Genomic DNA, 27,105 nt, shown 5'->3' with positions numbered 1-27,105 from the left:
AATTCTATTTGATTATATTTTAATCATATTAAAAATGATATTTTAATTTGATCATATTATTAATAATATTATTATAATTATAAAAATATTTATAATTATTTATTATTTTATCTCTATATTATATATTATATATTCTATTTCTATTTATTCTATTATATGTTATATTTATTCTATTAGTTTATCCTATTTAGTATTATAAATATTAGTATAATATTAGTATATAATGCCATGTAGACGTCCTAGTGGCATAAAACATAATAAAAAAAGTCAAATGGGTCCATCTATTTTGTCACGTGGCATTCAGGTGGTAGATTGTGTAAAATTTTTAATGGTGGCGACAGAATGGATGTTTGGAATATTTTTAAAAGTTTGTCAAAATTTAGTTTTAAACATCATGGTTGAAATTAAAATGTTGCACAAAGATAATGAATATACGGTGCAATTTACTAGCCAAACACTCAAAATATTCAACCAATAATTCATTTTTAAACACACTTGAACAAAATCTTAATAATAAATTCTCATAAATTTTCGAGTGAATTGTTTAACTAAACCCAGTTTAACATGAATTTTTTTTTTTTTCATTCATTAAACTTTTATATCCAAAATATTAAGAAAATTAAACCAGTAACTCTATATCGTGATCTTACATTTCCAAATCTTATCAACATGCTTGAAGGATGAAATGAAGAAAAATGAAGTGAAATTAATTAATGATTGGAAATAAGTAACCTGGCTTCCACTGTACAGTCTCCAACCACTTTAACAATCCCAAATCACCTGACCCACCAATGCTACAGCCACTCCCCAGCCCTAACCAAAGGAAAAAGCAATTAAAACCCAAAAAATAAAAACATCAGCAACTCAAAAAACTGTTATAATCTGAGACAAGTGGGTTAGCATGAGATCCAGCTAAGCCAGTCTTCAAGAAGGTATAGTAAATGCAAGCCTACCAGCCCAAAGCGCTGGAGCCTCACACAGGGATGCCCAGTTGCGTGCCTTGGTGACAGCTGGGGTGATGTTTTGTTGGAGGGTTCAACAATGAAGACAGGAAAAAGGGTTTTGGAAAGTACAAAGGAGGTGTGGATTTTGGAGTGGAAAGTTGATGATACAAGAGAGAGTAGTATCTCTTAATTTCTTTTGAGTTTCAGTTTTTGACTTTGAAACGGTCACTTCGTATAACGAAATAAAAATAAATAAATAAAAATCGTTTTGTTAGTTTGTCCAGTTGAAAGTGATGGTGTATTTTTCAATTACAACTATTTTGTTTTATATATATATATATATATATATATAGCTGGAAATCTTATGTTCCCGTAGTTGATTAAATATTAAATCAAGGAGCATTAAAGGTGCTTTCTTTTGGGATCACATCTACACCAGGGTCCAGGAGAGGAGACCTTCGCATTCTTCCAACGCAAGTAATCCTCAGGAACAAGTTAGTGTGAAACATTAAACTAGATAACCACGTGGTCAAACATCCAAATGAAACAAAATTCTGAAGATTTACCTCGTTCAATTTCCTTTTACAATTAAATAATTACATAAAAAAATTATTTCCATAACTATGGAGCCATCCTTGATTTTCAGATGCTAACTTCGACCAACCTAAATCACAAAAGTACAAACCATGGGATAACTCTTTCATATTTTCACAAACCGAACATCATTCTGACAAAATGCAGCTCCACAGCCGGGCACTTCCTATGGCGTATCTCTAAATTTCTCTGTATACATGGATTGCAAAATAGATGATAGCATGTCACAATTACAACCTGCCCAATATAAAGCAATAATTTTGGCCGGTCAGCGCAATCCAAAGCAGATAAAAGAGGCTAAAGTACAAATGATGACGAAGTATCCAGCATAGCATTCTCACCTTCTTTGGTAGGTCAAAACACACAGCACAACAACACACTGAGCCTATATACCATACTCTAAAATTAGCTCTGTGAAAAATCAAATAAGAAAATCAAGTTAGGTTGTAATTTAAAATTTTTTGCGCCACTCGTTTCTATTAACAATCACATTTTCATCTAATTCTTTAACTATTATATCATTTTTTATTATTTGCATCCATATCTTTCGTGGTCTATCTATAGATGTTTTGATCTCTCATAGATCTAGAGACTCAATTCTCCTAATCGGTGCATGACTAGGTTTATGTTTCACATGTTCAAACCATCGCAAATGATCCTCTCATTTTTTCTCTTCAATTTGGACTACCCTTAATTTTTCTCAAATCTCTTCATTTTTTATTTTGTCTATTCTAATCTTACCACACATCCATCTAAGCATTCTCATCTCCGCCACATTTATTTTCTTCTCATGTTATTTCTTAACAGCTTAACACTCAGTTCCATATAGTAATACTGGCTTTATAGTTATTTTATACAACTTCGTTTTTAACTTTAAAAGTATGTTGTGATCACACAAAACACTCGAAACACTTCACCACCTTGACCATCCTATTTGAATCCTATGTTTGATATTTGCTTCTATCTCAGTATCACTTTGAATAATTGATCCCAAATATCAAAACTGGCTACTTTTTGGTACTCCCTCTCTATCCAACTTAATCATACTAGTACTCACTTTCTTGTGACAACTAAACTTGCATTCCATATATTCAGTTTTAAATCTACTCAATTTAAAACCTTGAGATTTCAATGTATTCCTCCATAATTCTTATTTCATATTGAGGGCATCACAAGTTTCAACAACTAAGATTATATCATCAACAAATAACATACACCATGGTACCTTATCTTATATACGTCTAGTGAGTTTGTCCATAACTAATGCAAAAAGGAAAGGACTTAGTGCTGAGCCTTGATGTAATCCTAAAGTAATAAGAAAGCTATTTTTCATGCCCCCAACCATCCTCATATTCATTACCACTCCTTCATACGTATCTTTAACTATGTTAATGTACTTTAAATGTACTTCTTTCTTCATTAAGGCCCATGAAAGCACCTCTCAAGAAACCCTATCGTATGTTTTCTCCAAGTTGATAAATCCCATATGTAGATTTCTTTCTCACCAAAACCCTCTAATAAAAGTCTCAAAAGGTGGATCTCCTCTATTGTGGAGCATCTTGGCATAAACCCAAATTGGTTTTCGAAAATAATGACCTCACGTCGTAACCTACATTCAATTACTCTCTCCCAAAGTTTCATAGTATGACTTATAAGTTTTATTTCTTGATAGTTCGAACAATCTTACACATTACCTTTATTCTTGTATAAAGGCACGAGAGTGCTTTTTCTGTATTCTTTTGGCATCTTTTAGGTAAGCCAAATTTTGTTGAAAAGATCCATCAACCATTTTATCCCTATTTCACCTAAGCATTCCAGACTTCAATTGGGATTCCAGCTGGTCCTACAATTTTCTTTAATCTCATCCTTCTTAAAGCCTCTTTAACTTCATAGCTTTTAATATTACGTTTAAACACACGATTTACATCTTGTGAAAGTATGTCAAACCCACCTATATCATGCTCAAAACTGCTACTAAAGAGATTATCAAAATAATATCTTCATCTCTTTTTAATCTCCTCATCTTTCACTAAAACTCTTCTGTCTTTGCCTTTGATGCACCTAATGCCACTAAGATCTCTATTCTTTTTATCTTTCATCTTAGTAATTTTGAACAATTCTTTTTCTCTAACTCTTGTCTCTAGTTTTCTATATAACTCCTCATGGATCTTGCTCCTTAAGTCTTAAATAGCCTTCTTGGTTTGCTTTTTTGCTGTCTTATACTTCTGATAACTCTCCTCATCCCTATTATTCCATAAATTTTATAACATTCCTACATAGCTTTAATTGCCTTTTTCACATCCTCGTTTCACCACCAAGATTCCTTTCATAATGGTGCCTTACCCCTAGATTCCCCAAATGTCTCTTTAGCAACACTTTAAATTCCGACTGTAATATTTTCCCACATTACCTCTACATCCTCATCAGGCTTCCAATCAACTTCTTTTACTAATCTATCCCTAAACGCTGCCATTGTCCCCCTTCAAATTCCACCACTTAATAAGTAGTTCATGACTCTGATGTCTTTTTTTTTACCCCCAGAGGTGGAATAGATCGAGTACTAACAATTTATGTTATGTGGCCACACTCACACGATATAACCTTGCAATCCTTACAACTATTTGTATCCTCTTTCCTAGTAAAAAAGAAATCAATTTGACTAGCATTTGATCTACTCCTAAATGTCACCAAGGGTGATTCCCTTTTCCTAAACCATGTGTTTAATATTGTTAGGTCAAATGCAGTGGCAAACTCAAGGATAGTCTCTCCGATTTCGTTTCTTTCTCTAAAGCCTTATCCCCCATGTACCCTCTCAAAGTCATTACCAATTACCATCCTCGCCTACGTGACCATTCATGTCTCCTCCAATAAACAATTTTTCTTCGTATGGTATGGCTCGCACTGTCTCGTCTAAATCTTCCCAAAATTTTTGCTTACTCTTCTGATCTAAACCTATTTGTGGGGCATAGGCACTAATGATAGACACAATTCCTTTTCTAAAATAAGTTTAACAAGTAAAATTCTATTTCCCTTTCTTTTAACCTCAACCATATCATCCATCAAATTCTTATTAACAATTATCTCCACTCCATTTCTACTTCTTTTCTTCCCTATGTACCAAAGCTTAGAGCCCTATGTTTTTATCTCTTTAGCCGTTTTCCCTACCCCTTTAGTTTCTTAAAGACACATAATATTAATTCCTCTTCTAGCCATTGCATCTCCTATCTGCACAAGCTTACCAGTTAATGATCCGATATTCCAAGTAACAAAGCATAACTTACCCATATGGACTAGCTTCTTTACTTGTGTTTGTCCACCAAAACATGAGAACTCTTGCCTATTTGACACCGCATCCGGGTGGTGATGCGGCATATCACTTTTGAGTTACAACCTAGCAACCCTAGCATATTTAGCACTACATCCGGGGCTCCGATGTAACACATCATTGGGAGGCCACGACATAACGAGAATTCTTATTTTGGTCTTTCATCATGGTTTGACTATGTTTTATACTAGTTGTCAACCTATTGCAACTCTCTTCCTTTATCTGAGCTTGAGACCGACAGTGTGACAACACATAGGGGGAGTTTCAAAACACACACCACATTTGAGAATATTCTTGCAATTTTTTATTTCATCCTGGAGCTTCTCTATTGCAGTCTCTCCTATTTCAAAACTCAATTGAGCAACCTTGCTATTCAATACATTGAGCTCTTCCTCAAGTTTCTTTCTTTGGCTTTTAGGGGTAGAAAAACCCCCATTTCATCAGAGAAGAGAGGTTTAATTTGCAGGAAAGCTAAACAAATTATTTAAAAGATGAAGGAAAAGGGAGGTATTTGGAAAGGTAACAAGTCTGAAGTCTTGACAGATACAAATTATAACCTTAGGAAAGCCTAAGATGAAATATGCTAGTATAAATGCAGTAATAGCATAGGTTAAAACATCGTTATTGTAGCAATTGTTGACCATTATGATAGCCTGTCCCACATCTTTCTTTGGAGCAAATAACTGTGCACATCATATGATAAGCAATATACAGCAGAGAAATGCTTATTGAAGACATAACATACATATACTCTTTTATCTTCTAATTCCACCAAAATGTAAATCAGCTGGGTAAGACACAAAACTATAAGCCTGGGAATCATCAAAAAAGGAGAAAAGAAAACCCACCGTTCCTTATCCAACTTCACTTGGAACTCATCCACCTTCCACTGGAGCTGCTCATAATCCTTCTCATAAGATGTTGCAGTAGATTTAAGGCACTTCAACTCCTTCTCAGTATCTGCCAACTCCCACTTTGCAGTTTAAGGCTAATAAAAAACAATATCTTGTCCGCTTGAGTGAATTTAATAGCATCTATCAGACAAACTTTCATCTACAAGTGTTTAACTATAAGTTGATAAAAAAATACAAACAAGTAAATACATCTAGAAGGTAAATTTGTGAAACAAGTTTTAGTAGCAGAGTACTAACTACTTTTACCGGCTCTTCACTCTGTGCAATCCTCATTTTCATGGATTCAATTGATGAATTGGCCTACTAAAGTTGCCTTGCTAATGTCTGCTTGTCAGAGAGAAAGAAACTATGTGCCTGCTTTGTCTTTACACTCTCAGAGACAAGCTGCATTTAACCCCATTGCAATCATAAAAGTGACCAAAGCATCAAGACCAGATAATTGAACTATTTGACAATGTAAACAGAAAGCAATAATAGAGTCAAAGAATAAAGGAATATAATATGCAATGGACCTTAATATTGTAGTCATCTTTCTCAGCCATCTGCTGCAACAAATGCTGGTTCTGTGTCTGCGTATCTTTGTATGGGCAATGGTCTAGAAAACAACAAAAGAGATTTCTCACCATGGGGATGGGAACACAAAAGAGGCAGAAAATGGCAATAGTAGTACCAAAGGAAAAGGTAGCTCTCTAGCAATTCAGTAAAAATGAGAGAAGGGTGGCAGGAACAAAAAATAAATAAAATACTTCTTTTTCTGAGGGAAAGGAATTGAGAAGGCACCTTAATTTCAGAAATGTATGTCTTTGACTCTCAATATTTTCTTTTAATAGCCTCTATGAGCATCAAAACATCCTGTGTTTTACCGTCACATAAAATAGTAAGATAACACTATCAAATGGAAATTTCAGGAAATGAAAGGTTACAAGGTATGAAAATAAAAACCAAAAAATATATTAAATAACTCCAAACCTCTTATATGAGACACAAAAATTTCACACAAAAGATGAAATATCAATTTGGATCATATTGTATATGGAGTTTGGAAAACTAATACATAAGCATTTTACCTATATACTGTTTAGGAAGTGTCAAATGGTTCTAATGTCTGAGTTCTTAGATGCATATATTAAGGTTAGGAGGATAAGCAAAGTGAATTAACAAATCTTAAAGAAATTATAGTATAGCTTCAATTTAAAAACTTCATCTCAAAAGATGCTCTGTGGTCATAAATATAAACTAAAGCATAAGACACTGAAGAAGAGATAACCATAACATTCTGCTTTCCTAAAGAAATAAATAAATAAACAAAAAAAGGAAACTACTTCACAATTTATTTAGAACTTCTAGTATTGGACAGGTAGGGAGAACAGATAGAACATAGAAATCTAGAGAGAATTTGACAAATAGACACGAATAGAGTAAATTAGTGAAGAAACAGAACTTCAGGAGAAAACCAAAAAAAGAATCAACATGGAAAATCACAATACTCAGAAATCCAATAACTCAAATATTCATCATCCAAAACCTCCAAACTAAAATGACATAGCTATTTATAACTAACTCCCAAACCCTAATAAAATGAAAATTATCAAATATATATTATATAAGCACAAAGGTTTAGAATCTTTTAAACTGATGAAAAAAACATACATGTTCATTATATTTCTAAATTGCCATTTTAAAATTTTTTTATTATAAATATTAAAAAGATTTATCTAATTTAAAAATAAAAACTCTATTTCTGCTGAAATAGTTTCATTAAATAAATTTAATTGTTAAATAAAAGTGAGCTAATGTATACATTAATTTTTTTTTTCAAAGTTTAAATTAATTAAAAGTAATAAACTTTATGTTAACATGATATGCTTATTATGTACATGGAACAAACTTTACATGTTAACATGAATGTTTTTTCAAAGATTAACATGCACTTCATTAATTTCAATTATTTATACAATATACAAATGCATATTTATTTATAATTATTATATGAAAAGTTCTTTGTCTGCAAAGTTTTAACTTTACATTAACATTAGAAAGTAATAAACTTTTCGTTAATCTAATTTATTCTGCACCTAAGACAATCTTTACATGTTAATAGGCATTTTATTAATTTCAACTATGTTTTTTGGCCATCGTATTGAATTTTAATATTTTACAATACACAACTCTATATTCAATATATAGTTATTATTTAAAAATAAATGCTGAAATGAGAGCTATTTTGTGGAGTTTAGTAGTGGCTCGAGAACAATGTTTCATCATTTATCATAATTGAAAGCGACTCTCTTTTGGCTATAAAGGAGATTGAAAAATGTGAGGCTTCATTGTGGGATGGTTGTAACTTGGTAGCTGTTGTGTGGTATCTATTGGTAGAATTTTCTATGTTTTCTTTTTCTTGTGTTAAAAGGGATGCAAATAAGCTTGCTTGTGAGTTGGCAAGGTTAGATTATTAGGTTTGGGATAAAAAAATCTAGTGGAGATCTCTCCCAAACTCTCTTTGTAATCCTAATATGATTTATATTATAAATAAAGAAATAAAAAGCAAGTATTCACATGCAATGTACGTGACAACAAAAACTAGTAACAATAAAAGCCTACTACTTGGAAAAGTAAAATACTAATTACTATCAAATAACATATATATATGTATATATAAGTTACAATTAAACCCATAAAATATAAAATAAAATCTTAGGTAATTTAAGCCCTCAACTAGCATATTCAGATCCTCCATCATTCTCCCTTAGTCAGAAACTCAACATCCACTTCTGAAAAATCAAGGCAAGAAAACCTTCCAACAAGACTCAAATAGCAATGTCAAATCTCAACTTCATTAGTGGCATAAACATCTTCAACAAAGCAACTTCTCATCTTTCAGTACACTTGGAATGATGAAGTCAATGGTGGAACTATCATCAATAACAATGGGCTTAATCTCATTAACTGGACGAATAAACTCAACAGATAAAGGATCTTCACTAAGAACCACTTAAACAAACTTTCCAGGTTTTATGATAGCCACAAATTTAGTTTTGCAAGCTGTAGATTCAACATTCTCATTAAGCAAATCATGTTGCAATAACTCAACAGATTCTATCCGGCACATCTCATCTCTTAAACCATCTTCAACAAGATTGTTCTTTAAGACCTAAAAAGCAGAAGATATGCTCACAACTGTAACATCATCATGTTTTTCCTCAATGGGATCTTTCTTCTCATATACATTGGAAGAACATTCTTGAGAAAATGAAATTGGGCAAGAATCAATAAAATTTTCCATTTTATTCCCAATTCAGCACATACCTCGCTTAATGCATCTTTTGTTTTCATCAATTCATCACATACCTTAATGCATCTTTTAGTTCCATCAATTCATCATACATAAGCTGTGATTTCCAGTTTTTGAGTTTTTTCTTATGCTGATATAATCTTTAAAATCATGGTATTCATCAAAGATAGAAAGATAAAGATTTTCAAACCCACACCTCTCTCTCAAAGCAATCAACTCTTGTAACTGCAATGTAGCTTCATAAATATCACATTCCAAACTCTCAACTAGCTCCCATGGAATCACGTTCACCTTAAAATAAAGATTTATAAACTGATAAAGTTTTGACTTTTAGAGGATAAATGTGATGCGCCCCAATTGTGGAAGTATAAATAGTTTGTGAAATTTCGGTTATCAACAAGTAAAACAAAGAAAAAAGAAGGATAAACCAAGTTAAATAAGCTGATAAGTCAACAGACCACAACCAACTAAACAAGGGTGATTTGCCACACTCTTAGAGAGAAAGAAGGAAGAGTGATAAGAATCTAGGGTTATTCACCATAAAACAAGAGCTTGTTTTGATAAGAAAAAGAGAGAATGCAAGAGAATGCAATTCTAGAATCTTCAATCAATAATTCATTAGATGGTGCAGCTATTAAAAGTTATTGGCCTTTATTAGTAAGGCTTAATAATAATCTCTAGAATCAAAAGAAAGAAAATATCCGAGATACTCCTAAGATATTCTACTAGATTTGGTAATCTAGAAGACTACAAAATCTGTCCAAAAATATAAAAGATTACATAACCAAATAAAAGCAAATAAAATCAAATATAATATGCCTAAAATAATCGTAAATGCTAAATTCTTGTTAGATGCACACACCAAGCCCATAATTAGGCCCAATACACACATGGCCAAATTACCAAGGCCCAATACAAACATGGGCCAATTAAACCCACATAGCATGAAATAGCCCAAATGTGCTCAAACACCTTCATAAGTGATCAAGGTGATCATCCTAGGCTCCTCACCATGCAATAACTCTACATGAGCCAAAAAATGTCCAAGTAGAAGATTGAGTGCCAAATGGAGCTTTTTAGCTCTAGAACCAGTTATAGAAACAACAATTGGTGCAGTCCATGTCTTTGTTATCATAAGCCTTTTAGCTCATAATCTAGTGCATCATGATTGAATAAAGCATGTGGAGGTTGATACGCATTTTATCACAGAGAAGATTTGTGACGTCCCAATCCCACATTGAAAGAATGTGTGGATATAGTATGATATATATGTTGAAATCTAAATCTAAACCTATGAGACACTTTTTGTGGGACAAAACCATAAGATTTTCGGGTCAAAGCGGATAATACCTCACAAGTTGGGTGCAGGTCTCCACAAATGATACTAGAGCTTAAGTTGCGATCTTTGGAGAATTTTTAAAAATTAGATTATGATTTTTAGATTGTGATAAGATTTTCTTTAAAAGCCTAAGTTATGATTCTTGGAGATTTTCTGAGAGTTCAGGTTATGATCTTTAAACTATGTGGGATGTTTAAGAGCTTATTTTGTGGTTTGGAGATCCAATGGGTTTGAGAAAGGACCTTCGACTTTATGAGATTTTGAAGTTATTTGATAAGTATTAAGCGAATCCTTGATCATGGATTAAGATTGGAATAGGAGTGTACATTGTTGGAATTAAAAGTATAAAATATTGAAGTTCTAATGAAATGATGTTTTGAAAATTTGAAGTAATTAATTCTCGGTTATGATGTTTGAGAATTTGTCTTGATGGGTTTGGTTCAAAATATTATAATTGTGGTAAATAGTTTTATATACGTAAAGTAGGATATTCACTTGATTTAGTTTTACATTTTTATTGAGAAAATATTTAAGATCTGGTCCCACGAGTTAGACATTAATATAGTTAATTTGAAGTTTGATCATTAAATTCCTATTTAGGGTGTACTGATTTTTTTTTAACGGTTAAAGTGATTAATTTGTAGTTATAATTCTAATTGAAGTATAATATTGGATTCCTTCAAATTTTTATAATTTACGGAGAACATTGCCTATTGTGGTACAAGGCTATGTACTTAACAAGGAATTAAATTTATGAATAAAAATTAAATTTGTGGTTATCTAAATGATTTAGTAAGGAAGTTTAGTTTGGGGGAGTAATTAATTTACTAAAAAAATATATACATTTTGGTTAAGAATGATTTTTTTAAAATCTTACAAGTGCAAAATATTGTTCATTTTATAATCAGATCTTAATAATTAGTGATGATTTTGTGTATTTGATGATGCTCAGCATGTACTTGATTTTAGAGAAATTTGAGAAATTTATGAAAATAATGTGATGCATTTAGTTATTGTTCATAACTATACTTTTGGCAAGAATTCAAGTATTTGGAGTTCTTATTGTTTAAATTCTGTAAGAGAATTTTTCTTAAGGGTTATGAAGTATAGGTTTTGACTTTGCCTTGCAGATGATAGCAATATATTTGGTAAAAGGAGAATTTGAGACATTATGATGTTTGTGGAGATTATGAAGAATCAATCGTTAAATAATAATTGGTCTATGAAATTTGAAAGAACAATATTTGAAATTGGAGACAACTTAGTAATAAGAGATTTATGTTTGAATTTACATAGTGAAAATGTATGGATATGATTTATTGCATTGATTTCATATGTATTCTAACGGATAATTGATAGAAAATTTCATATTGTTGATGAAGAAGAAAAGAAAGTTAAAGTACTATGTGATATCTTTTTGGTGACTAAAGGATATGTTGATATTGTTATTCAACTTTAAGATTATATATGGTTATGAATACCCGGTGTGAAGCAAATTACATGAAATTTTCGGACATATGCTTTTCTTGTTATAAAACAATGTTATGAAAGTTAATTTGATATTTTAGAGTTTTAGAAGGGAATATCAAAGTATGTAGTGGAAGCATGATTTGATTTAAGTTCTGAATTTTATGCTATTGTTAGTTGAGAAAGTGATGAATCTTTAATATATAAGGACTAATGAATTTTGAGTAAGAATATTTTGTGTTCCTTCTATTTTTGGGAGGCTTTATCGTTGATTGATATTTTCTAAGAAATGCTTATGTCATGAATTGAAAAGAAACATTTTTATAACAATAGTCATAAGACAAACATTGAATGATTCATTTTGAGGTTTCGTATGAAAATAGATCTAAATCTCAAACTTATTAGGATAAGAACAAGGAAGAAGAAACTTTTATTTCTTGAATTTATGGATCAAATGGCTGATAAATTTTAGTTCATTAAGGAATGGTTTAAAGTAAACAAAAGAATTATGCCATAATTTGGAGATAAGATTTGTAACTTCAAGTGATTAATCATTTGTACTTAAATGTGTCATCATTAAAAGTGTTACAAGAATTATAAGGTAAGGAAGGTTAAGTTTACATTATGTTAGGACATTTGAAGTTTTTGGTAAAGTGAAAGAAGTTATTTATATAAAGAATCTTACCACCTCATATATCTATTGTAATACTGTGTTACAAATCTATGGTGAGAGAATATGTTCTTAATCCAAGCTATGTGGTTGGGTATGAATATTTAGAAATTAAGGATGATATAAGTTTTAACATATTGAAACTATCTTATTTGAATGGTTGATTGGAAAGAACAAGCTTTGAGATGAAATTGTTACCTTTGAAAAAGTTTAACGAAACAAACATACAACAAGAGAAATGATTTCAAAAATGGAGGAATAAGATGTGGATGTAAATCAAATTTCAAGGATGAAACTTTTTATAAACGGGAGAATGTAATACCCTAGCCCAAATGATAATTGGGCTAGACTATTACCAAAGCCTATTAGTTTAATTAAGAGATTATTTACTAAAAGAAAAGGAGGCTGAGGTATTATATGAAATAAAACCTAGCTATTGTAAAATAGAAAGGAAATGAAAGTTCTTCGTCTTCAGCTTTCTTAGGGTTAAAGAGTATGAAAAATCAAATTGGAGATTCGAAATCAGAGGTTACAATTGGGTTAATCTCCTAAAGGTGAGTATACGCACTCTTTTTATTTAAGTATTGTGTTTATTACTATTATTTGGAGTTGAAGTTTTGAGAGAAAAACCAAGAAAAATTATGTAATCTCTCACTAATCTTCATGATCTATTTGGGCAAATTATTGGGCTTTGCTTACTTCATGTTATTATGATTTATTGATGATTATTGAGTGGATATTAAAGGCTGAAAGTGGAGATTTGGATTTTTAAAGAATCAAGGAGAAATTTTGTTTTTGGATGAGATGTTATTATCTACAACAGTGAATTAAAATGGAATTCTGTATTAATGGATAGATTATTACTATAAGTATTATATATCGTTGGAAAGCTTGTTGAATCTAATTTCTAACAAAACAAACGAAAGTTGATTCTGAATTTTCTATAAAGAGTTCTCTTGTTTTTACTTAAGGATGTGCAGGCTGCATTGGCAGCAGCTTCAGTGATGAATTATGAATATTGTCTTAAATTTTATACAAGGAATTACGAATTAAGCCATATATGTTTGGAAAGCTTATTGAGTCTACTTTCCAAAAAAAACAAGCGGAATTGAATTTGGAGTTTCCTATGAATAAATATGTAATTTTTATTTGAAGGTATACATGTTGTCTAGCAGCAGCATATGATGTGGATTGCAAATTTTATTACAATTAATCTACAAAGAATTATGTGGTGGGCCATATATGGTTAGAAAGCTTATCGAGTCTAGTTTCTAATGCACCATAAAGATCTTAAGTTCGAGTTTGATATATTGAGATATGGCTGTTTTAGTGAAAGGAGCTTAGGCTATCAGTATTAGTTAGTTGAGTTGATTCTTGAATAACTTTAGCTGTTTTTAGTATAAATGGTCTCAAAAAGGATTGATTAATTTCTGATATGTTGAAATGATCTTCAATAGACTGTTAATTGTTTTGGGGGAAAAACAAAATGGTGGAATCGAACGGAAGTAAAATCTCACACACTTTACTTATTTTTTAACCTATGTATATATGTATGTTTCTAAATGAGTAAATGTTTTATTTCATTATTTTCGATATATGAAAATAGGACCAAGCATATGATTATTTTGTGTTTTTGCTATATAAATGATAGATCATGCTTATGAATGAAATGAGAAAATGATTTTTGTTTAAGGAACGACTTTATGATAGCTATGTTTTTACATCCATGGGAAGTGAGATCATCGACACTAAAACTAGTTCTACGGCCTTGGCTAACGAGTTATAGTAGTTAGCATAACACTCTGGCTAGCGGGTTATAATAGTTAGCAATGTTCATAAGGATGAAATTGTCGATAGGGCCAATGTCATGGGTTATAGTAGTGACCATAGCTAACGATAAACTAATGATAATTATGATTTGTATATGAAGATGATTTATGATGATTTTTAATGATTGTTCCATGATTTGGTTTGATCACAATATTTGAATGGTAGCATATTTTGCAATGATTTATGAATTGACCTGTTTTGATATTGATTTATGATCTCCAAAACTTTTAAAATAATGATGATTTTTTAAATGTTTTGACATTTTGGTTTGACAAATATTTTGAATGATCTATGTGATACATATGAAAACAATGCTTAATTCGGTAAGGTGTATGAGCCTATACTTGCTAAGCTGTGGTTTACTCATTTCCCTTTTACTTTTTCTTTACAAATGAGTAAGTGATAAGTTTGCTTAGTTGTGTGAGAAGCTAGAAGATTAGATTGGAAAGATTACTTGGACATTAGAGACATTGTTGGCTAATGAGATCTTATGAAGCGGTTTAGTATTTTTATTAGTTTGCATTTGAGAATATAGAGATTTCTCATTAGTTGAATTAAAGTTATGGATTTTCTTGAATAGATTATTTTATTGAAAAATTTTAGAATGATTAAGAAAAAAGTCTTTGTATTACTTTGCGGTTTTACTTCAAGGTAATATGGCTATGTTATGTCTCGGTCTCAGAACGGACAATACCTCGTAGGTTGAGTGCGGGTCTTCACGAATGATATCAAAGCAGCCATCAGTCGATAAAAATTAAGTGCTACATTGTGGGAGTCACTAAGTGCTACATGATGGGCCCATGAGAATCACTAAGTGCTACATAGTAGGAGCCACCTCTAGAATCCCAACGTCTAGTGTGATTTTGATCTTGTGGTTGGACTTGGCTTGACAAGGCATCAAGCTTTAAAGGTGGGCAGATTGTGACGCCCCATTCCCACATTGAAAGAATATGAGGATATGGTTGAGATTTAAACATAAACCTGTGAAGCGCATTTTGTGGAACAAAATCGTAAGAATTTCAGATCAAAGAGGATAACATCTCACAGGTTGGGTGTGGGTCTCCACAAGATTGATATGGAAGTGATCTATATGACCTATGTTCCTACAAAGCAACAAGTAGCAAACATCCTAACAAAGGGACTACATAAAGCAAGCTTTGAGATCCTTGTTGACAAGCTAAGAATGATAAACATCTATTCTCTAGCTTAAGGAGGAGTGTTGATAGGATGTATCAAGATCTATTTCCTGATTTGTTGGGATTTATATTTCTGGTAATTAGTTACTTTTATTGGTTTTTATATTTGGATGATTGTGTCTTGATTTTATGAGTTTTTTGTACATATCAATTCCTCTATATATTTGATGATCGTCATTAATAAAAGATAAACAAAGAACATTGTTTTTGTCTTTGGTTACATAAACTTTTCACTATAGTGACACAAATGATCACAAAACTTTCTAGGATTACAGTTTGGCAGCTAGCAAAGCTTTTTGAGGTGATGGATTGGAGATCAAACAGTGGGGCAGTGGTGGAAGGATTCTTCTCTCTCTCTCTCTCTCTCTCTCTCTCTCTCTCTCTCTCCCTCCCTCCCTCTTTTAAACCAAACTGTTTTTTTTTTCTTTGGACAGATCTGGAAATTCATATTCACTTTTTTCAAACAGCACTGTTTTTTTCTTGGCTGGATCTTTTTGTAAGGCAAAAAGAAAGAAAAAGATAGATAGCAAAAGTTCTTCTGAGCTTTGATACCAATTGATCTAGGACAACTAGGGAGAAGAGATGAAATATAGAAATCTATAAAGAATTTCAGAAATAGAAAGAAACAATTATGGAGTAAAAGAAGAAATTGGGGAAGAAACAGAAGTGAGGGAGAAAACCAGAGAAAATCAACAGGGAAAGAAAATCACAATACTCAATATCACAATAACTCAAATATTCATCATCTAAATCCTCCTTAACTAAAATATATAGGTATTTATAATTAATCCCAAAGCCTAATAAAATACAAAATACCAAATGTGACTCTCAGACCCTAATACTTGGAAAAGAAGTACTAATTAATATAAAATAACCAAAATATTATAAAATATCCTAAATATCTATATAAGTTACTCAAGCCCCTAAAATATAAAATAAAATCCTAGATAATTTAATCCCTCACTAGCATATTTGCACCCTCTATCAACTTCTGTCAGTCAAATCATTGACATTGTCAACCAACTGACATCCATGTGACACCATTTATAAAAAATCCAAAAACTAGAAAAGAACAAACCTCTTAGAAGCGTCCAGTTTAGCTCTTAACTCAGCTATTTCAGCTTCAGCAAAAGCCTTTGTTCGCAAGCAACCTCAGCCTGATTAGCAGCTTTCACTCAGTTCTAGACTATGTTAATCCAGAGCATTTTTCAAGACTTCAGCTTGTGAATGAGCTTTATTTTCTGATTCTCTTATTTCCATCACATCTCTGAAATTTAATTTGGGAACCCAAATTTATTAATAAAAAGCCAAAGCAACCAAAAGGTAAAAGCAAGAGATTTCTAAACTAGATAATGGTTATGTGAATGACATGATAGAGAAGAAAGCATAACTAATCGTTAATGCAAAAGATTGAGTAGCTCAAACTATATCATACTTCCAGCTCACAAACTAAGAGAACCCAACTAAACCCCACGGAACTTCAAACTCAGAATCACTTCAGCTTCTTACTTTGCATGCAAAGAAGCAAGAAACCGCACATCCGTATGCACTAACAAATGAAACAAATATGTAAAAATGCAACTTGAAATATTTTACCATTTCAGGATCAACTTTTAAATTGAACTTTAAAAATTCTGAAGTTTAAGCTTTGCAACAGGGTTACTATAACTCAGAAACAATTGGAAGTCACACACAAATCTTGTTCCTTTATTAGCGCAACAAGTCATTTGAGATCCAATTTAAAGAGAATTAATTATAGGTTTTTTTCACTTCAAGCATAATAGACAAGAAAAATCACAGAGACTGATATAAGACAGGATTTACACAAAAAGCAAGTCAGATGAAAATTTGACAAAGATCTACAGCTTGCAATGGATAGAACTAAAGAAAATTTTTCTGCTTTTCTTTATTGCTTTTTCTCTTCCTTTCTCTCGCTGTATGTATTTGTGTGTGTGTGCCTTGAGAAAGTCTCCTCAAATTAACACACCTACTATCATAGCCTTCTTGGCCATACATGTCCAAGAAGATTTGCAGCTCCAATTTTTCCTTCTGCAATTTCTCAATCTGCATCAAGTGAATACTATTCAGTAATGAATATCGATTTAAGTCATATGCATACAATATCTGAAGATATTAATGAATATCGATTTAAGTCATATGCATACAATATCTGAAGATATTATACTAAGAATAAGTTCGAGTATGAATGCGCACAATAAGGGACGAACAAAAAACTTTGCGAAAAGACAATGTAAAAATTTCTTATATTTCAATAGCAAACGAAGAAAATAAAAAACATATATATAACAAGCAAAGATAGATGGCATTAATGCAGAACCCCAGCTCTGGCATTTCCCCTTCCCCCAATATTGTAAACAACATATAAATAAACTAGCTGGAACTAACAGAAGAATAGACATACTCACCAAATCATTGAGAGATTTGATTTCAACAGTCTATTCAGCACAATCTTCTGCCAAGTGCTTTTGTTGGTTTGTCTATTGGAAAATTTTTGACAAAAGTTGAATGATTAGAGAATGAACTGACCTGAACGACCAATTTGTTTAAGCACCCAATAAGTTCCAAAACATTCAAAACTCAAAAATCATAACTATTTGTCTTTATTCTATTCATTAAATTTAAGAAATATAGATCCATTTTATGAAAGATCACAATTTCCTCAAATTACATGCTTAGTAATCAAATGAAACAAAAATCAAGCAGGTATATGAAATTGATAGAAGAATAAAAATCAAAGACTAAATGGCTGTGTACAAACACATAAACTCAAAGTTCCAAAATGATATTTAGCACCAAAAAAAGAAATAAAAGTTCCAAAATGATATTCTGTCTGACAATCAAGTTCCACCACTTGGTACAAATGTAAACCATCATCTTTATATCAAGTTTTTCAACAACTTTAATGCTAAATATAATTTAAATAATATAGAAACAACCTGTATGTACATTTTATCTATGTATCACAACTTTCAAATTTTATTCCCCCCAAAAGAACCAATAAGGACAAGATAAAAAGCTTATCACTTAACAAAGCTTTTAGTGCCTGGGCTTCTGCATGCAAGGAAATCACTTCGTGTGCTGTCTCCTTCCAGCGATTCAACTGAGCTTCCATCATTCCTATTTCCTTGGACAGAGCTGATGCCATGACACTGAAATTCTGCTTTAATATCGTTTCTTCCTGAAAAATAGGTAGCATTTCAATAAGCCAAAAGATCCACCATTTTCCGCCTTAAACAAGTAAAATGTACAATTCTGATTTATTATTTTACTGGCATCTTGGGTAGCTTCTTCCATTTTAATCTCAAGATCATTTCTTTCTATGATACACTTCTGGAGCTGCAGCTCGAGCTCTTCGATTCTAGAATCAGCATTATCAATTGTATTCCTAGCAGCATCTGCTGACTCAACTTTTATATTCAGTTCCTTCTCCCTCCTCATGACAAGAAACCTGTCAGTCTGAAATTATACTTTCAAAACAGACCAAAAAGTACTCGAACATTTGAAACATGTGAAAAGGTAAAACAAGCAGTTTAACCCGCAAAGCATCGGTCAGTGCTTTCTATTTTTCCATTTCAGCATTCCAATGCTGGAGCTGATCATTTAACAAAGTGTACAGCTGAGAGGATTGTATGAATTTGTCATCCTTCAGTTCATTCTAAGAGAATAAAATCTTATAAATTAAATTACTAGAACACATAGCATCATTCAAAAATGTATTTCAACAAATAAGAAAATCAACTTTCAGAGGTCAATAATCCAAGCAAACCTGAAGATCCTTCAGTTGCTTTGAATAGATTAGGTTCTGTTCCTGTGCATCTTGAAGTTTAGAAAGTCAATCTGCTGCCGCTATCTGCGACACTTGTTTAGTAACATATCCTACAAAATTAGTCACACAAAGGAAGAGAGATGGAGAAAAACTCTGTTATGTAGATCAATACCTTTGTCTCCTCAATCGAATCCTTTATCTCCCACAACCCCATTGTCTTATCTGAAGTCTTTTCTGGTGACAAGTTGCCATTTGCTGCAACTGGAGTTGATGCACGCATCCCAGATGCTATATTTTTCTGCATTTTCAGATTGACTGGTTTTCTTTTGCTTTCTTCAAGTTTAGCCATCATTTCTTCCAGCTCACCTTTCAGTATTAACAAATTATTTACAGCTTTAATAAACAATCATGAGAAGACACCAAATGAACAGATGAAGTTTCACACTCGCTAACAATCAGTAAGGTTGCCAGCATACAGTGATTCTTTTGGTATCAAATTTGCCATTGAGAGCAGCATTCTACATGTTAGGAAGTTACCGCATGCATCTATATCCAATTAAGTGTATAAAATACAAAAATCTTCTAAAAGAACTATCTCAGATTGGTCAGTTGAATGGCTGATTATATATGTTTGAATCCCATTAGCTAATTCTTTATGCTTCAAGTGTAGAGTGCCAATCACCTCACACAAAGTTTTAGCCTCCTCTCTCATCATATCATCAATCTTAGAAAGCTGCATAATGTTGTCTGCAAGAAGTAATATGTAATAATAATCAATATAAAACTGCAGACAGAAGTACTAAATAATGTAGAAAATAGTTAAAAAATTCACTGCAAACATATGAGGAAAGACAAATTACTGAACTACTGAAACAAAGATATCATCTAATGTTCAAAAGAAAATTTTCCATGCAATGAAAGGACCATGCTCTTAGTTTTCACCCTCTCAGCAGCAATGGTATCCTCCAGAGATTTTATCAACTCCTTAGTGGATGAATGACGAGAAGATAGGACTTGTTCAAAAGAACTTGCAATCCCATCATCGCCACTACTATCAACAAAATCTGTTTCAAGAAGCCTACAAAGAAAGATCTCCTCCACAGGGCATGAAGGAATAGCAACTAAAGAGTAGCTCAAGCTGATCTTTTGTATATTTGAGAGAACCTAAAATTGATTTCATTAATATTAAAAGACATAGGACTACCTCTCCCAACTCCCAAAAGCACACAGAAAAAAAATTTTTAACAAACAATTAAACTTCTGATCAAACCTCAAGAATAATTTGCATGGTCCAAGATTTCTAAAGCATTTCGGTCCAGTCCATCTCGTATTCTGACCAGGATCAAATCATCAACCAACTATACAATAGAACAACAACACAACATAAAAATTACAAATCATGATGATCACAAAAGATACAGCAGTAAAAGAGCACCATGCAAAAATACCTGATTCCAAAGTTGATTCACAGTTATCAACATATCATCATAAGAGGTTTGCTAACAATTAAACTTCTGATCAAACCTCAAGAATCATTTGCATGGTCCGAGATTTCTAAAGCATTTTGGTCCAGTCCATCTCGTATTCTGACCAGGATCAAATCATCAACCAACTATACAATAGAACAACAACACAACATAAAAATTACAAATCATGATGATCACAAAAGATACAGCAGTAAAAGAGCACCATGCAAAAATACCTGATTCCAAAGTTGATTCACAGTTATCAACATATCATCATAAGAGGTTTGCTTGTCTTTTAAATCTTTAATTTTGGTTTCAAGATCATGCAACTCATGTTTCTGAATATCTAATTGCTGGACAAGTTTTTGATTCTGGCACTGGAGAACTGCTAAGTCAACCTGGGTAAAAAAAACCCTCCATATCAATTGAAATGTATAAGAGAAACGTATAAAACACAAAATATTGCATAAAAAAAAATTCAAAAATTGATTATTTGAAAATTAAATTTACTTGACATATTCACCAACCTTACACATGGGGGCATATGCAGCAATATCATTGTAATTGTAAGGTAACAAAAAAATTAAAGCATGGGTAAAAAGTGAAAGACAACAATTCAATCAGGATGCAGAAGACAGTATACATCCCCAAGATTGAAATTAGCCTAAGCAAAGAGCCTAGCTTCTCAACCCAGCAAATGTGCAAATTGGATAGTGGATAAATGTTGCCCATGCATATACATAGATACTTAATGAACTGGTTCATGACAAATATAGGAACAGTTAGAATCAGAAAGTGACCAACATAAAATAAAAAATTAGAGGAAAAGTTTTGACATCGGAAATCAATGCATATAAGCAGCTTAGATAAGTCAAGATGATGAACAAAATATCAGATTTCTCTAATTTACAATGTTTCCAATCACATATACAGCACTGATGTTGCAGCTACAGGGAATCCCCTGTTAGTGCAAACTACTTCAATTATCAACCATTATCAGCTCAATTTCATCATATTTGGAATCGCATAAACCTAGCAGGCCACTTACGTGAAAAAAGATGAAGTAAAAGAACTTTAAATTCAGTTTGTAACCATACATCCGCATGTCAGACCAAACAAAAGCATGTCAATGCCATATTGATTAGGGTTAAGTCACTAAGAGAAAGAACCCCTTTTTCCCTATTTTTTTTTCCTAGTACAGGCTCACAGGGACAGGGGAATCCAGTTTTGCCGCACACTAATTATCCACCATTATCAATTCAATTAACTCACAGTTGGTCCTAAAATTGAAAAAGTAAAAAATATTAAATTCTGCTCCACTCCCAATACTTTTTAGACGACAAAGAAAAAGCATTTGAAATTAGAAAGTTGAAGAAAAACCCAGCGATTATGCAGCAAACGAATACAACAGAGCTTCTAAGCACGATAGTTATAGCAGGCACAAATTTAGGGTAACTTTCTCTTTTGTAGGAAGCCGAAAGTAATGTCTAAAAAATCTTTCGGTTTGGTCATTGATTCTTCCTAGCGACAGGACAAATACAAAGCTATTCCAGAGTCAATAGTGATTTGAAAATAAATTACAGCAGAAGGTTAAAAAAATAAAAAAGCAAATAAAATCATGCCAAACCCCTAATTTGAGCAGGAAACTAAAGAGAAATAAAAAATAAAAAATATATATTTGAGAGAGAGATTACCGATTTGGTATAATTGGGAGAAGCGGAGAAGTTACGGGCCACGGCGGGACAATCCAAGTGAGGCCTCTTCTTCTCCGGTTCTTACGATTCTAAGCTTTCCATTTACTACTGCTATTATTGTTATTCTTATTTATACCCCTCCCCATTCTTTAACTCTTATTTAAGCTATTGCCACACCATCACATCCCATAAGCCATCATCCGTTCGCAAAACGCTACTAAACACAGACTCTACTCACTGCTATACATTAAGAGACAGATTCCAAGATTTTGCTTTTCAGAGAGTGATATATTGAGAAGAAACCAGAAGAAAGAATCAGCACACTTCGCAACAACCACGTTTAAGCCCTTGGGCCTTATGGCTCTCCAACCAAAAAATCCCCAATTTGTATTAGTGTTGCGTTTACCCCTAAATTCTGAGAAAAGCCAATTCTTAACGGCTCATAAAAATGATATCTTCAGCTTTCCTTATGCAAATACATGGCCTATCCACATCGATTAATTGAGATCGTATCAAGTTGCATCATTTTTGGAGGTGGTAAGATCCGACTCCGTCCGATTTTGAAACCGAAATCAACTAGATTATTATTTAATCCACTGTTAGTGGAAAATAAAACTCCACAAACGGGTTTTTTTACACTCACCATTGTTAATTCCCAAATTTTTGCTCTCTACACACCTTTCTCATTCACGCTTCTCTCAAACTTCCATCTCAGACCTTTTCTCTGCCACAATCCCTCAATTCTCACTCTGTTCTTAGTTCTCTAACTATGCAACTCCCAAACTTTTGCTATCTCTCTTTAAGCATCTCTGCCTCTATTTCAGATTAAATGCCCATGCCCTTCGGAGATGACAATTTCTTATTTCACCTTCTGCAGCTTCAGAAAGTGAAAGAGGAAATTGCTAAAGCGGACTTCAGTGTTGCCCGGCACAACCTCTACTTCTGTTAGTAGCCGCTGGTTTGGCAATCACATTATAAACAGCATTCAGCTCTTGGGGATCCCACTTTTGTGGAGAATTACTTCAAGGTATTGAATAGATTAATGATTGCATATTCTCACATTTCCTTGCCATGTTGTATTATTTCTCTGTAATCCTCTGCCATTACTTTAAGTCATTAGTTTTTTTTTTTCCTTTTATTAATAATACTAAACCTTTTATAATAGTAACTGATTCACTGGTATTGAATAGATCTTTAGTTTTTGCTATTGGTACTTTGCATCCTTTCTGCAATTTTTTGTCACATTGAATTAAGGCATTTTATATGATGCTTGTTACTTGTTCGATAAAATGCTTCGATGAAAACATAGCAGATGAGTTTCCGTCCATTTTAGTTTATTTTTTCTTTCGTTGTTGCAGCTGAGTTTTAAAAACCATGGTCTTTAAGAATATTTTATTTTAAAACCATGGATAAATTGATGATCCTTTTAGAGTTAGCTGTAGCTTTTATAGTTAAATGTCCAAGCCTAAACATGAATTAATTTGATAGATCACTTTCTTTCAGTTTTTGTAGGCAGTGTTATTTGCGTCGAGAAACGGACTAAATTTTACAGTTTAACTTTTCTTTTTTGGGTGTGTTTGAGGCGGGGGTGTAGATACCCATTCAGAAGGAGACATGCTAGCTTTTACACTCTTTCATATAGTTTTTTGCCCCTTTACTGCTAGCATCATGAACCAATCAGTCGATATTTTGTTAACTCATCTTGACACATTCTTTGGCCGACTCCCTTCGTGCTATGGAAGAAGCTTTATTTTTTTACTATTCTTTTGAGCACACTAGAATTAGATGAAGGAAGTACATGCGGTAGATGTAATTGTGAAAACATGCTATTGTAGATCTGTTTAGTTATATCTTTTTATTGAATCCTTTTTTAAGCAACTATGATAGTCACTTAATATTTGATTTCATTGTTTCCTTTGGTAGCTGAGCCAAAATATTCTACTTATTAAGGAGGACTTTATCATTGCCCACTTGCAGTTAGTCTGCACATGTTGCCATAGACCTATATTATCCGGATGGCAATGGTTCTGCAGTCTTTGTAAAAACTTTCAGCTATGTGAAAGGTAAATCATTCTTTATCCTCTTATTTATTAGAATATGCTCTTTGGCAGTTTTTGTGCAATTTTTTCTTGTTGATTTCTGGTTGGCACTATATTTCCTTCTTGGAGCTCCATTGAGGGGTGAAGTTATGAGCAACCTCGACTAGCTGGACTCTTAACTTTTAGATGGTTATGCCCTGTCTAGAAGTAAATTTGAAAACATAAAGCTATAAGATGATAACAATATTAAGTTTCTTTATTGATTCAGTTTGTGTATAAATATTCAGATTGGAACTATTTAGAGTTCCAAACTTTTTAAGAATGCTTGAAAAGCAACTTATCACCTTTGTGAAATGAGTTTTTTGTTACCAAGTTTAGTAATAATAATGCATTTGTGTCTTACAAATTGGAAATGTTTTATTATACCTATCTATGGATTTAAATTGCGGTAGCGGTCACGTTTTCAGTTGTGTCACGTTTGTCATGATTGCAGATATAACGGAGACCTTCGAGGTTATTGCGGCTATCGCGGTCATGATATTTTTTAAATTTTGCTCAACTTGCTATAAAATATAATAATTTTAATTATTAATCATAAAACTTCTTATTTTATGATTTTTAAAGTAATTTATATCATATCATGTGTTTTATTTATTTAAGAAAATATTTATAGTAAAATATTCATATTTAAAAAATTATTTATATGATAATTAAAAAATAACAAGAGATAAATAAACATGTGAAAAATAAATAATCATAACGAATGATATATTTAATTATTTAATTACCGTACTCATCAAATTATTACCGAATTATATTATGCATAAATCAAATAATAAGTGATTAGACATTCATAAATTAAGTAAGAGCATTATTATTTATGAGTCAAGAGAATTGCTTTTTATAAACTTACAGTAAATCAAACTTGGTAGCCTCTATGTTGTGGGCAATTTTCAACAATAATAGCCTCAAGTCTACTTCCTCTACCTCTTGACTAAATTGCACAGACCCACACAACTTCTCATTCTTTCACCTTGCATTCAATAAATTTTTTTTCCAAACCTTCATCCTCATCCTCATCTCTCAGTTTTTTTTTTATTTGGTGTGTGCTATCTGCTTGCTTCCGTCAACCTCAAGTCTCACTCTCATCTCTTGTTTCTCATTTTAAGTCCTAATAACTCCTGCCTCCTTCTACTAATGTATCATAGTCCAACCTAATCTCAAACACACAAAATCACGGTAAATTTGGAAATAAAAAAAAAAAGGTAATTTGAGTGTTGAATTAATTGCTTACCTTAAACTGCATATACTTGATTTTGATTGAAGTTAAATTTGAGAGAATTGATATTTTTGAAAGTTCAAGTTTTGTGGGTTTTTTTTTTTTTTTTTTGAATTTGTAAATTGATGTTTATTTTCTTTCTTATTGTTTTTATTTTAAGTTTTTAAACAGAATCAAATGAATTTTTTTTTTTGAATTTTTGAATGAAAATAGGAATAGCGGCAATAACAGACTACTGTTGCCGCTATTCACTATTACACCGCAATTTGTGGCTGCGATTCGTACGTTATAGACGAGATTCAAATTCTCTTCAGTTTTTTCTCTAATAACGGTGGCAGATAGTGATGTGACCACAAAATAACGGCCGTTACACCGTTATTCGACCGCTATTTGAATCTTTGTACGTACCAATAAAAGGAAGAAAGAACTGCCCTTTTTCTGCTTGATAACTTTTAGCATCATACATGAAAATTGTCTTGTAATTTCACCATGGAAGATTGCCTAGTGGGACTTTAGCATTGCTTTTCGTGGTCTATAAAAGTAGATGGAGAACAAATTTGATATACTGAATAACAGATTACTTTTAAAATATTGATTCCTTTTTGTTGATAACTTTGTAAACGATGAGGTTTCAATTGTCAAAGTAAGATTTTTTTTTTGGAATGACCAAGTAAAGAATGGTGCAAAGGGCCGAGAGATACATGGCAGAGGATGAGGATGTGAAAAAGAAGGTGGAGGCCAAGAATGGCCTTGAAAACTATGCATACAATATGAGGAACACCGTGAAAGATGAGAAGTTTGCTGGAAAACTTGACCCGACAGACAAGCAGAAGATCGAAAAGGCCATTGATGAGACTGTTGAATGTCTTGACAGGAACCAATTGGCAGAAGTTGATGAATTTGAGGACAAGTTGAAGGAATTGGAGGGGTTATGCAATCCAATCTTTGCAAAGATGTATCAAGGTGGTGGTGGAGATGTGCACCTGGGTGGTGCTAAGATGCCGAAGAGTGGGGGATACAGCAAAGCTGGGTTTGGTGGTACTGTACGGGACCAAAGATTAGAGAAGTATCAAGTCTCATCAATGGGATTTTATAGGATGTTCTGCAAATGAAATTTGTTGGTGTTGCCTCTGTTTTGCTCTTTCTTTTTTGCCTGAGTGGTAGTTATGTAATGTACCAAGTGTGGCTTGAGAGTGATAAAATGAGAACTTTTTAGATGTAAACTGTTCAAACATAACAATGAAATAAAAAGGTTTTGCTCCAACTTTC

The 27,105-nt window shown here is 32.5% G+C and overlaps 3 protein-coding genes across 49 annotated transcripts; 1 reads left to right on the top strand and 2 right to left on the bottom strand.

Annotated features, from left to right (window-relative positions):
- Positions 1–1,486: 1,486 nt before the first annotated feature.
- Positions 1,487–22,657, bottom strand: LOC111284578 (E3 ubiquitin-protein ligase BRE1-like 2). Of its 45 annotated transcripts, XM_089762180.1 has the most exons (19): positions 22,519–22,657; positions 21,061–21,222; positions 20,807–20,970; positions 20,629–20,716; positions 20,041–20,105; positions 19,531–19,724; positions 19,359–19,468; positions 19,128–19,247; positions 18,862–19,048; positions 18,622–18,770; positions 17,998–18,069; positions 17,559–17,635; positions 16,650–16,838; positions 6,558–6,629; positions 6,290–6,372; positions 6,024–6,161; positions 5,712–5,930; positions 1,880–1,949; positions 1,487–1,775 (listed from the first exon to the last, which is right to left on the bottom strand). In XM_089762180.1, the coding sequence occupies exons 9-11, from the start codon at positions 19,028–19,030 to the stop codon at positions 18,028–18,030; spliced, it is 360 nt and encodes a 119-aa protein (XP_089618306.1). In that variant the 5' UTR covers positions 19,031–19,048; positions 19,128–19,247; positions 19,359–19,468; positions 19,531–19,724; positions 20,041–20,105; positions 20,629–20,716; positions 20,807–20,970; positions 21,061–21,222; positions 22,519–22,657; the 3' UTR covers positions 1,487–1,775; positions 1,880–1,949; positions 5,712–5,930; positions 6,024–6,161; positions 6,290–6,372; positions 6,558–6,629; positions 16,650–16,838; positions 17,559–17,635; positions 17,998–18,027. The 45 variants fall into 45 exon arrangements, with proteins under 45 accessions (XP_089618306.1, XP_089618303.1, XP_089618279.1 ...); XM_089762177.1 differs by lacking the exon at positions 19,128–19,247 and having other exon boundaries at positions 5,712–5,916; XM_089762153.1 differs by lacking the exon at positions 22,519–22,657 and adding an exon at positions 21,352–22,334 and having other exon boundaries at positions 5,712–6,161; positions 17,998–18,118; positions 19,359–19,450.
- On the bottom strand, positions 19,152–20,646 carry LOC149518432 (E3 ubiquitin-protein ligase BRE1-like 2). The gene is made up of 5 exons (XM_089761568.1): positions 20,629–20,646; positions 20,283–20,522; positions 19,932–20,142; positions 19,531–19,724; positions 19,152–19,247 (listed from the first exon to the last, which is right to left on the bottom strand). The coding sequence occupies exons 1-5, from the start codon at positions 20,644–20,646 to the stop codon at positions 19,152–19,154; spliced, it is 759 nt and encodes a 252-aa protein (XP_089617694.1).
- Positions 22,459–27,105, top strand: LOC111284579 (heat shock 70 kDa protein-like). Of its 3 annotated transcripts, none has more exons than XM_089762148.1 (4): positions 22,459–22,575; positions 23,396–23,545; positions 24,442–24,581; positions 26,513–27,105. In XM_089762148.1, the coding sequence occupies exon 4, from the start codon at positions 26,514–26,516 to the stop codon at positions 26,946–26,948; it is 435 nt and encodes a 144-aa protein (XP_089618274.1). In that variant the 5' UTR covers positions 22,459–22,575; positions 23,396–23,545; positions 24,442–24,581; position 26,513; the 3' UTR covers positions 26,949–27,105. The 3 variants fall into 3 exon arrangements, with proteins under 3 accessions (XP_089618274.1, XP_089618275.1, XP_089618273.1); XM_089762149.1 differs by lacking the exon at positions 22,459–22,575 and adding an exon at positions 22,916–23,055 and having other exon boundaries at positions 24,496–24,581; XM_089762147.1 differs by lacking the exon at positions 22,459–22,575 and adding an exon at positions 22,916–23,055.

Source organism: Durio zibethinus, chromosome 6 (genome assembly GCF_047325235.1).
Source record: "Durio zibethinus cultivar Kanyao isolate XHJ-2024 chromosome 6, ASM4732523v1, whole genome shotgun sequence".
NCBI classification, from domain to species: Eukaryota; Viridiplantae; Streptophyta; class Magnoliopsida; order Malvales; family Malvaceae; genus Durio; species Durio zibethinus.
Note: the sequence above shows the minus strand (reverse complement) of the source record. Positions and strands in the feature narration are given on the sequence as shown.